The sequence below is a fragment of the Rhinopithecus bieti genome, unplaced genomic scaffold (genome assembly GCF_001698545.2).
Source record: "Rhinopithecus bieti isolate Rb0 unplaced genomic scaffold, ASM169854v2 scaffold_33066, whole genome shotgun sequence".
NCBI classification, from domain to species: Eukaryota; Metazoa; Chordata; class Mammalia; order Primates; family Cercopithecidae; genus Rhinopithecus; species Rhinopithecus bieti.
The window spans coordinates 266,738-279,403 of NW_016814098.1; the positions used below are offsets into that span (position 1 = coordinate 266,738).

At 39.3% G+C, this 12,666-nt stretch overlaps 1 protein-coding gene across 1 annotated transcript; it reads right to left on the bottom strand.

The window, feature by feature from the left end:
- Positions 1–67: 67 nt before the first annotated feature.
- LOC108513862 (protein FAM204A-like) lies at positions 68–6,819 on the bottom strand. The gene is made up of 3 exons (XM_017849780.1): positions 6,745–6,819; positions 677–918; positions 68–133 (listed from the first exon to the last, which is right to left on the bottom strand). The coding sequence occupies exons 1-3, from the start codon at positions 6,803–6,805 to the stop codon at positions 80–82; spliced, it is 357 nt and encodes a 118-aa protein (XP_017705269.1). The 5' UTR covers positions 6,806–6,819; the 3' UTR covers positions 68–79.
- Between the last annotated feature and the right edge of the window lie 5,847 nt (positions 6,820–12,666).

The window sequence follows — 12,666 nt, forward strand, 5'->3', positions numbered from 1 at the left end:
ATTAGTACACTAACAACAACCTGAATTAAAACAAAAAACACCTTTTGGAGCGTTTTCCTGTTTTTTCTTCCGCTCTGAATCATTGAGGTTGTGCTTTTCTGTCAGTATGTTTTTTATGCAATTCTTGAAATTTTCTATGTAAAAGAAAAAAATATTGAGAAGCAAATACACTTTCCAGAAAAACATGCATTTAAAAAATAATGAAGTAATACAACAATTATATTTCAGCATGTATAAAGATACTAATTTAGTGATGGTAGTCAGTTCTTGAGATGCTCTATTCTCTGAGACTCACAACCTGAGTTTTGATATTCACTTGTTTTGAAATAAGTCATTTCATAATTTGAGAGTGAAGCTCATGTAGATAACAAAAAAGATAAATAAAAGATAAAATAAAGACAGAAACTCCTCATGTACCACGCTAGGCAAACAGCTAATCCTACATAGTGGTTTGGGTTTGTTTTTTTTTTTTTCCTTTGTCTTTCTATGAAAAACAAAACAAAATAAAAGCAAGTATCTAAGTGGCCAATGCCTCAGAGAACAGTAAAAGCATTCTGAGTCCATCTGCCTCCCTGTTAAGTCCCAAGAACACATGCACATTCTGACCAGGGCAGAGACACAATGAGGGCTGTGTACACACACAGGCTGTAGCAAGAGCATTTCAGAGAAAACCTACATTCCACATATCTACGGGAATTCCAGAAGGACATTCTTCATAGGCATTTACATTTGACTCTGTTTCAGTTTGTGGTTCATCTGTTGAGAAATTTATGATTTCTGTTTTTCTGATGCTCTTATCCTCTTTATCTTCCTGTAAGTTAAGTCCAGAGTTCTCCAACGTAGCTTCATCTTCAGAGTTTGACTCAGCATCACTTTCATTTAGGCCAGGAGGTAGCAGCCCACTCCACATCTTTTCTTCTATGAGGAAAAAGATTAATTTACACATGTAGAATAGCCATAGAAATAATTTTAAGACCATTAGAAGACATTCTAGGTGCCTAATAATTATAACAATAGTTTGGAAACAGTCCATCTAAACTTTTTTTTTTTCCATCTAAGATGGTATAGAATGAACTCATCATATTAAAATAATTAAAATCTTCACTTGTGTAAGTAAAAAAAAAAAGTTTAGAAATTTAAAAGCTATTTAAACAAGTTTGTTACAACACACACCTACAGGTAAAGAAAATAGAGCCTTAATTCTCTAATACATGAGTAGCTTTGTCTAAAAAAACATGAAATTCAGTAACACACTGCTCAAGAATGTTAAAAACCTAACAACATACTTTGCAAGCAATTTAGGATTAAAATATCATATTTGAAGCTATACCAATTAGAGAATAAAACTACATGTTTCACCTATATTTAACGGACCAAGCTTCCAGAGGGCGTATTGTCTAAGGAGTAGGAAAACAACTAAAGGAAAATTTTTAAGCTATGTAAGTAGCTGTAGGAAGGTATGGTAGTAAAAAGGATATCCTACTTTTAGTTTAATATTGTTTGCTAAAATAATATTAAATGAAATATAATCCTAACAATTTAACAAAATGTACAGCTTTTAAAGTAACAATACTATATTTGGGAAACTAATGATAAAGTTCAAGATAATATTTAGCATTAACTATACAGTCCATTGGTAGAGAGAACCATTAAGTTTAATAAAACGTCATAAAATAGCAAAATTGTTATCATTTGCTAAAAGTATAATACTCAAGTACATATTCACTATTGATCTCCATGGCACAGTCTATTTTAGCACATATATTGAGTCAAAACCAGTTCCTTCAAAAGATGCTTAAAATAAAAAAGCTGGTTGTACCGCTCATGATTTACTATCAACCTAAAGGAATAAAATGGAAGGACGGAAATCTGTTTTGCAGTTTTCTGTCCCATATTGTGATTAACCTAGTTAAAAAACAAACAAACAAAAAAAAAACACCACCATTCTCTCTGAGACAAACACATCAGGGATTTTGCGATAACAGATTTATGTTATCTTTTCAAGACTTCCTTCCAGGTCCAAAGAATCAGATCTTACTTTTTGTGACTTTGGTCCAGCCTCATCAGTTGCTGGCTCTCTGAAATATCCTCACCAAATATTCTGTTGGCTTTTTATGAGGAAGGACTCTGGCATCTAATTGCTCCAACTAGAATCTTGACTCTGCCACTACTAGTAGTATGAGGAAATCATTTAACATCTCTGACCCTCGATTTCTTTATCTGTAATGCAGGGATAATTATACTGCTTATAGGGTTATTCTGAGGATTAAATGAGATAAGCCCCTCAACATAGTGTTTAGGAGGTCCTAGGGGCTCAATAAATGTTAAGTTCTCTTTGCTATTATTATTTCTATGGCCATGTATTACATTTTTATCATTTCTATTATGAGTGACTGGGTTCGTAAGATAGTTTTGAAGTTTCTAATAATTGTGGTGCACTCACTTAGCAACTGATGCCATCATTTGCTTCCTTGACAGTCACAATCTGAGGTGAAGTGTCTGTAACAAATATTAGTGTTTAGTTTTCTGAATGGAGCAATAAAATGAGGGCAAATTACCAGGAAGATAATGGTAACCTAAGCTCCAAGATTCCTCATTTGCACAGGTCCTTTCAAAGTACTGTACTTTCAGAATTTGCATTTCTTTTTTTAAACGAAGAGACCCAAAGTTATATGAGCTCCAGGCCCCATAAAACCCAGATCTATCCCTAAACCTGTCTGTGGATTTTTAAAGTTGGGACAGAAGTACTCTTGAGATACTCTGAGAGCACAAAAGACATCATGTAAAATACGACAATATTGAAAAATAGGTATCATGCTATTAATGAAAAAGATTTCTCCTGTTCTGAGAGCAAGGGGAAGGAAGCAGTAATAAGTTCCAGTATGATTTGGCCACCGGCACATAATATACCTTTAGGCTCATTATCATTTAAGGACTTAAAACAGTAACAAATTCCAGGTTTGGATTTCTTAGCATCACTGGAGTCTATGTTAGAAATAACTGTTTCCCTTCCTGTCCATAAAATGTTTTACATGCCCATCTGTGTGCCAGACACTCTTCAAGACTCTGGGGACAGAGGTATATAAAACAGGCAAAAATCCCTAGCCTCATGAAATGACATCTACACACATGGCAAGTTTCTGTTCAATTTCTGAGCCAAGTATTCCTTGACCCGGACTTCAGATGTGACTGCTCATGAAATACATATGCCTCTCCAGTGGGCAGTGACACAGGTCTCCCACCAAACCACTGTTCTGGCATCTCTGCAGGGTGATAAGTCTATGCTCTGGGCACCCAAACATACCTCCCTCTGGGGAACAGTCTCAGTTGCCCCAAAGAAGGCAAGATTTTTGCTGTTGTTGTTGCTAATCAGCCTTCAAGTAGTTAGGCATTTTTTATGGCTTTTTAAATTTTCTCAAAATTATGTATTTTTAGCTCCTGCTGATATGGCATCTGCCTGGTATGGTAATTTCTTGAGTGTACCCAAAGGAAAAAAAATTAAAATAGCTTGAAAAAAGTGGAATCCACCTCTAAATCTAGGCAAAATCCAAATCAGATAGTTTGTGAACTCCACTCCTGAAAACCTTTAAAGCCATGTGCCATTTTCCCGTGACTCTCAAAAAACCAAATACAAGGGAGACTGAGCAGTCACTGATAAACATGGATAACTGCTGCCACTCACTGTGCAGCCTGCAAAATGGAGTTGCCCGTGTAAGCAGCAGCCCAATTACAGATCAGCCAATATGGAGTGGCTGCTTAGTGACTTTTGCTTTGGACTCAAGTTTGAAAATAGTCTTTCTATTCATAGCATATAGTTGTCATTCACGAAGTTTCCAACTGGCACCATGTTAGGCCTCCTGTTATTCCTCTTTTGGCTGCTGTGGAGGATGATTATCTGTGTCTCTTACTCATGTCTTTCAGAGTGTATTTCTTTATTTTAAGGCAGATAATCCCAAGTTACCCTTTAACTGTGAAAATTCACTCAGCCAGTCTCAAGAGACGTGGAATATCAGAGAAACAGAAACTTAAATCTTTTTACTATAGATTATAGCCAAGTCCATGTAACAGCCAACGTATTAATTCATAAGCTTTCGTTTTTTTTACCCTGCAACCCAAATAATTTTCAATTTAATCATTTTCGCCCCAAGGAAAATGTAAATGACTCAGAATCCTTTTTCTCTCTATGGTTTTGAATATCACCTTCTTCATTTTACACACCCTCCACCTCTAGAGTTAAGATTTATTCCATCCCATAATTATCCTCAAAGACCTTCTGTGTGTACTATGCAGAACACGTCTTTAGTCCTGGGCTAACACAATTTGCCACGAACTGAAAATATTTATATATTGTCCTAGTCTGAATAACTAGGGTTTTTTTGTCTGTTTGTTTGTCCTTGAAAACCACCCATCGTCATTAGTTATCATACTTGGTCAGATAACAATGACTCAAAAATGGGGTACAGTTCAGTAGTTCCTAATCTAAGTATGAATATAGTAACAAGAGTCTCTAAGCTAATTTCAAAAAGTCCAAACTATTTTATTTTTCCCCTCAGTGAGACAGTACCATTCACCGTTACAGGAAAAGACAAATTTAGTGAAGCACTATTCTTCACCACATGATAATCAGAGGTTCAATGGTAGTTATAGGCCTGATTTTTATCAGAAAAAAAATTCATAAATAAGGTTTAGTAGACACAATCTTTCAAAATAGAGCAGCCAGGGAGAAATCAAATTACAATAAAAACTGTTCTAGACTGTGAACTGATTACAGGGGAAAAGAGTTTTCAAAGTTGGAAGATGGTTTCTAGTCCTGAGCAACATAATTAAAAGTCACTGCATTTGTCTGGGCCTCCATTCTTAAGCTATAAAATAAAGGTTTGATCAAATGATCTTTGAGATGTCTTATAGCTCTAAAGTGTCTCTTTAAGATTTTGATATTATAAGTGCCCCAAATGCCCAGAGTCATCTCACTCCTGGATGTATCACTTCATTCTCTCCAGGACTGCAATCCTGATTAGAGCCCAGTATCCCAGTAGATAAGGTTTCTCTCCTCTAACTAGCAACTCAGCCAAGAGAATGTTTTCCGAGAGATGCTGTACACTTCAGGACACTGAGAAGGGGAAGGAACCCTAGTTACAACAGGAAACACAAGAACCAGAAAGGGGAAACAAAGCAAGTCACTGCTACACATGGCATACAGACAGTGTGGCAGGCCTTGGTTTACCATTAATCTTCACAACAAACCTTCCACTAGGAATTACTATCTATATCTGCCCCTCCCCTGCCCGCCCCACCCCCAATTTACAGATGGGATAACTGACTTGCCTAATGCATTCTGATCCACTTGTTTTACAAAAATAGCCCCATGGCTTTGGATTATGAACTTTTACAGGGCAGCGTTGTAAGCAGGGACAAGGATTTGAGACTGGGTCTGAGAACGATCTTAGCCTATAATCACAGACTTGTTAAATTTGGTTAAGAATTCTTTCTCTGTACTTTTTGAGTACAGAAAGCTATGTAAGACGCTATACTAAGATACATACATCAAAGTCAAAGTCACAGTCAGAGGTTTGAGTAATAATGTCATATTTTCTGGACAACCAGGCAGCTGCTTATAACCAAAACTCAAAAGATATTATTTGAGCAGCTCGATGGGTAAATGTTTTCTGTCTCTATTCCAGAATTTAAATTCCATTTTCATCGTATAAGGCTTATTTCCCATATTTTGTATTTGATTAGAAGTAATCCCAGAAGCCTGAACTTCATCTGATCTAAAATTAATTTCACTTATATACTAATTATAAGCCACAACATTTAACAATCTGAAGGTTGTAATTTACATCATAATCAGTGTCGGTGACTTAAAAATGGTTACTGTTTTCAAGCATGTTAACATCAACATTAACGTAAATATCCTATTTACTTTTATGAAATGAATGTGCTCCTTTTCTCAAAAAAGGTACAGAAAGGACAACTGAATTACAGGCCTGAGAGCGAATTTAGGTTGACAATCGGCCAATCCAGAAAACCTACTTATTTAGCAAGATTTTGCATGTATGCAACTGTTTTGATTAAAGACAGTGTTCGTTTACTTGGCCTGAAAAACATTTTCCCAGACCCAAGATCCTGCATGGAAAGACAATAAACCAAGTTAACAGTTCAAGGCTCATTTTAAGTCGATTCCGCTGTGAGAATACTTACAAGCTCCAAGATTGCAAGAGGATGGGTCTAGTAAGGTACACCTGTTCCCGCTTGGCTGCACAACCGGGAATTCTGCAGGCTTTCTGGCGGCAATGCCCCACTCCAATGCCAAAACAGGCAGAATCCCCTCTCGGGCACAGAACTATGCGCTGCAGTTTCCGGCGAAGGATGTCTAGCCTGCTGGCAGTCCCATTAACTGGAGCTGTTTTCCGGGATACAGCAACTGTAAACATGAGCCTGTTTCCCCTATCGAAAACCTCCTCAATCCCCGCTCACTCTGACTGGAGTGGGACGGAGAAACCCTCCCTCATAACAGGCTGGGGAGGCCGCTGCGACGCCCCTTCCGAGGAAGGCTGAGGGTGGCCCCGCCGTCGCTTTCACGGCCCCGGGCCGGGGGCTTTTCTAGCCTGCTCCGGGAGGCTCGGCCGAGGAGCTATGAGGCCGCCCATACCGCCTCCCTCGGCTGCTGGCAAGAGGCCCTCCCAACTCATCATGCCGGAGCCCGAGCCGGCGGGTAACCAACCCTCCGTAAGCCGTACTCACCTGTCAGGAAAGGGTCGCCCAGCAGCCATCTTAAGACCCCGTCAACATCGCGCCTTCTCATTGGCTCCTGCGTCTCAGCCAATGGGCTGGGGCCGTTCTGGTCCTAGGGTCGCCTTGGCAACCGGCCTCGTGGGGCGTGCCTTTTTAGTCCGTCCAAAGGAGGTGGTTCCTTCCTTTTTTTTCTCTCTTTTCTCTTGCCGTTATTTCTTTCTTCCGAACATTTTAAAAGACTTTGTTCTTTCTTCATTCCCTGCTGTCGGCCAATGTGTCTGGGCGAGGAAAGGACTGACATAGACCTTGAACTAAGAGTTGATGCCACCAGAAGGGAGAATGTTGCAGAGTGCTTTCTTTCTAGGCTCTTCTGCAAACGTCTTCATTCATTTCATCCATTCCCCTCCCTCTCTTCCTTTTTTTATTTTTTTTTCTTTCTTCACCTATTTATTGGGCGTCTACTTTGTACCAGGCATCATGCCAATCTCTGGTTAGCAGAAAACGGGCAGACTCCTGCCCTCGTGGCGCTTACCATCTGGTGATGGCGCTGACTGGACCAAAAGTTTACCGAACTTCTTTTTTCTTTTTTGTGGCAGGCACTGTGTTATGCCCTGAAGGTGGTACTTGGGGAACATAGAAAATAAGGAAACAAAAAACAAAAACGAGAAAACCACTGTGAAGAAGATAAAATATCCTATGTGATAGGGATGGGAATAGGGCTATTTTAGAAATATTTGCATTTTCCGAAATCTTTTATAATAAGAATCACATTAAGTGTACCTATTTGCTAATTTTGTGATGATTGTATAAGAAAAGCCTGGGCGACAGAACCAGACCCTGTTTCGAAAAAAAAAAAAGAAAATACAGTAGGCTTCCCTCATCTGTGGCTTCTCTTAGCCTGATTCCAGTTACCTGGAGTCAACCAAGGTCCAAACACATTAAGAAAAAAATTCCAGAAATAAGCAATTCAAATGTTTAATTGCAATCCCATTCTGGGTATCCTGATGAAATATCCTGCAGTGTGAATCATCGCTTTGTCCAGTATATATGCATGCTGTTATGCCACCAGGTTCTCAGTCACTTAGTAGCTATCTTGGTTATCAGATTGAAAAACCATATATGGGGTTCGCCATTATTCCAGGATTCAGGCATCTACTGGGGGATCTTGGAAGGTATTCTCTGTGGATAAGGGAGGCTGCTGTACACATAAAGACTTTAACATGTTACCTGAGGCCGGGCGCGGTGGCTCAAGCCTGTAATCCCAGCACTTTGGGAGGCCGAGACGGGCGGATCACAGGGTCAGGAGTTCGAGACCATCCTGGCTAACACGGTGAAACCCCATCTCTACTAAAAAATACAAAAGCTAGCCGGGCGAGGTGGCGGGCGCCTGTAGTCCCAGCTACTCGGGAGGCTGAGGCAGGAGAATGGCGGGAACCCGGGAGGCGGAGCTTGCAGTGAGCTGAGATCCGGCCACTGCACTCCAGCCTGGGCGACAGAGCGAGACTCCGTCTCAAAAGAAAAAAACAAAACAAAACAAAAATGTTACCTGGCCCACGCTAATTTTCAATCTCAGCTGTTTTTTGCTGTTAACATTACCAATAATGTCTTCCTTCAAAGAAAGCTAAATGTGTATAAAATTTTGCATTGCACTCAGCAATATATCTCAATTTCGCATCAACGGATGGTTAAGCCTATTACTCAACTATCCACTACACTGCCTCACTGCCAACATCTTCTAGAAGATGCACCAAGTTTAGAGAGCAGTTTTATATAACCCCAGCATCATAGTAAAACCTGAATCAACAAGTTAGGATCACTGAGGTCCATCTTCCTGTTCACATTCTCTGATTCTAAAGTAGAAGCAAGGCTGAATGAGTTAAGGATCTGTATAAAACTCTTTTGGCTGAATCTCTTCAGCTTCTCAATAGGATTTTCCTTGAATCCAAATCTTTAAAAAGTTAAACAGTTAACAAAAAGGTGTGCCTAAGAGTGCTATTGTAACTGCATCAGGCCTCTTAATTGCTCTTCATCTGCTCAGGCTGTCATAGTAAAATACTACAGACAAGGTAGCTTAGGCAACAGGAACTTATTTCTCACGATTCTAAATGCTGGCAAGTCCAAGATCAAGATGCCAGCAAAGTAGGTTTTGTTGTGTTTGTTTTGTTTTGTTTGAGGCCTCTTCTCTTGCCTGGTAGGCAGCCACCCTCACCCTGTTATGTTCCCATCACCTTTTCTTTGAGTGCACTGTTCGGAGAGCTCTCCAGTGTCTTTTCTCTGTACTTAAAAGGACACTAATCCTGTTGGATCAGGGTTCTACCCTTCTGACCTTATTTAACCTTAATTACTGCCTCAGAGGCCACATCTCCAAACACAGCCACACTGTGGGTTATGGCTTTAAGATAGGAATTGTAGGGGTGCACAAATATTCAGCTCGCAATAATTGCTGATGGTAGAAGTGTAACCAGAATGGGAAAAGAGATAGTAGAGGGGGAAGAACTGAGGCATGGGGTAGGAAGGAATTAATGTTTGTATATTTAAGAATGATCTGGGGCCAGGCACGGTGGCTCACGCCTGTAATCCCAGCACTTTGGGAGGCTGAGGCAGGTGGATCACTTGAGGTCAGGAGTTCATGACCAGCCCGGCCAACATGCTAAAACCCCATCTCTACTAAAAATACAAAAATGAGCTGGGCATGGTGGCGCGTGCCTGTAATCCCAGCTACTCGGGAGGCTGAGGCATGAGAATCACTGGAACCCGGCAGGCAGAGGTTGCAGTGAGCTGAGATGGCACCACTGCACTCCAGCCTGGGTGACAGAGCGAAACTTCATCTCAAAGGAAAACCAAAAACAAAAAGTAAAACTCAATTGTTTCTATATAGATCCCATCAAAGAATGCTCATTATTTAGTGCATATATTAGTAAATGCAAGGGAGAGAGGTGGCATGTAATTATAACTACTACAAAGATTTACAAACACCAGTTTTCATTGCAAAGGTTTTTGGAAAATCCTATTTCAAAAATATCTAACATTTTAAAATTAAGTTTCTCAATGCTGATTTGAGAATTCTTAACTACCTAATTGTTTATCACATTACTGGATGCCTATAATAAATGTAAATAATAGCTCAGACTTTTCTTCTCACTCTGGTTGTAAGAACTTCAGTTTCTGAATATTATTGTTTTGTCAGTTTTCTAGGGAAAATGTCAGTCCTTTGATTTATGTTAATCAATAAATTTACCTTTCTTCCAGCAAATTCCTGCCCTGGAAGCCTGCCAAGCCATGAGTTTTGTGAATGAAATACTTGTGTTTGTGAGATTTCTATGAAATGTAGAATTGTTGGATACCTTTTACTAAATCATAGTGAAATATCTGATGCAGTTAGCGAATTGTGCTTGAATTGTGTTGCATCTGGCACTAATTTCAAGCATGTAGCTCTCATTTAAATTCTCAACCATATCTTTAAAAACACAAAGCAGTTTTTCTTTGCCAAGAAATATTATAGTTTATGAACAGCTTTTCCTTACATTTAACAATTTTTTAGTGTAGAGATTATAAGTCACACCCATATTATAAAAGATTAATTGTGGAGTTCTTTTGGTGGCTGCTAAATCCCTGATTGATGAATAATTTCTCAAAATATAATGAAACCCCTCAAATATTTTTAAGTTGGAAAGGTGAATACAACTTTGTTGAACATATAATAAATGTGCTTCTTGCTGAAACTGAGAAAGAGAATATTAATTTCCTTCTATACAAACACCTCTTTTTTGGCATTGAGAGGAAAAAGTGATTTAGTGACTTAAGCAAAAGAACTGAAACCAAGGAGTTCTGAATTTCAGGATTCATGTTGATATCCTTCATGATTAAGGAATGACAATTTCTCTATCTGGATTTTTTTTTTTTTTTTTTTTACAGAGTCTGGCTCTGTCACCCAGGCTGGAGTGCAGTGGCTGATCTTGGCTCACTGCAAGCTCCACCTCCCGGGTTCACGCCATTCTCCTGCTTCAGACTCCCAAGTAGTTGGGACTACAGGCGCCCACTACCATGCCAGGCTAAATTTTTTGTATTTTTTTGGTAGACACGGGGGGTTTCACAGTGTTAGCCAGGATGGTCTCGATCTCCTAACCTTGCAATCCGCTCACCTTGGCTTCCCAAAGTGCTGGGATTACAGGTGTGAGCCACTGTGTCTGGCCCTCTATCTGGATTTTTTTTTTAGGTTTGCAAACTGAAGCATCTATAAACAATGTTAGTCTTCCAAGAATATGTCGAATAACTAACACTACAATATCAACAGGACTTGACTTTTGAGAAAACAAAATTTCTGTAATACAGAACGTTGCCAAAGAAATACACTTTTTATTTATTGGTCATGTCTAGTAATTCCAAATTTTTCAGTTCCAACAGGTTGTACATAGGCAGAAAGCAGAACAGGAGAGGGAGGCTTATTGAGCATTTTTGTAGGCTAGGAAACTTGTATCTAATATCTTATGTAATCTTATGAGGTAGCTATTAGTGTATCCATTTTATAGCTAAGAAAATTTAAAACCCTGTAGTCCCAGCACTTTGGGAGGCCGAGACGGGCGGATCACGAGGTCAGGAGATCGAGACCATACTGGCTAACACGGTGAAACCCCGTCTCTACTAAAAAATACAAAAAACTAGACGGGCGAGGTGGCGGGCGCCTGTAGTCCCAGCTACTCGGGAGGCTGAGGCAGGAGAATGGCGTAAACCCAGGAGGCGGAGCTTGCAGTGAGCTGAGATCCGGCCACTGCACTCCAGCCTGGGCGACAGAGTGAGACTCCGTCTCAACAAAAAAAAAAAGAAAAAAAAAAAGAAAAGAAAATTTAAAACTTCAAGAGCTTAAGAAACTTGTCTAATGTCACGTGCTTAGTAACATGCAGAACCAGGGTGGGGAAGTTTCACAGGACTCAAAAGATCCTGCTGTCTCCACTGTCCACATACTGCCTCTTTTAAGAAGAGGTTCCTGATAAATGCCAGCACAATGCAAGCAATAAAGTGTGGATATCATTACTGCCCAGTGGCATGTTATACCCACCAGGAACTCATAAAAAGAGAGGCTTCGGAAGCAGAATGTCTTCTCTCTCTCCTTCCCCCTCAGGATCTAGTGAGTGATCAGATCCCATTCGAGGCATCCTCTTCAATTATTCCTGATTCGTTATATTGAAGTCTATGTTAATATCCTTTTTCTTAATACTTTCACCTTCCAAATACATCCCACTGTCTGATTAATGTCTCTGAATGAAAGAATACATGTAAAACCTTAACATTGAGCCTGGCATGTAGTCAGTGGCTAATAAATATTAGCTTCCTTCCTTCCTTCACGTGTAAAAACTAAGAAACCCATAAATGTTGATAGAGTATTAGATTATCTGTCAATATCTTCATAGTCCTTACTATGTGCCCAACACTCAGCACTATGCTAAGGGTTGAAGATGCAAAAAAAGAACTGCATGGAAACTGGCCTCAAGAAGTTTGTAGTCTGAGACATAATAATATTTAAACCATGAGTACTATAATTGTGAGGTTCATGATGTAAATATGAACTATGGAAGTCCTAAGAATGAAAAAGTAAGGTAAGTGGAATTTACTATATACTATTTCCTTTGCCTGAAATACATTTCTCTTTTTTACCTGCTAAATATCTTTTCATCCTTCGAAACCGGATCAAATATATACATTGGCTTTTTATCTATACCTTGTTGTCTTATTTTTAAATGGTCACTCTAGGGATTAGAGTACTCATCCTTTTTACAGGCTTCTTAAAGTTAACATTTTAACAATTTGTGTGAAATGTAGAAATATTGGAACTGCATGGGTCCTTTCAAAGCTCTTGGCCCACTCTTAATGTTGTCATATGCACTGCATCTACACACATTGTAAATCTCACATTAATATATTTTTATTTCCTTG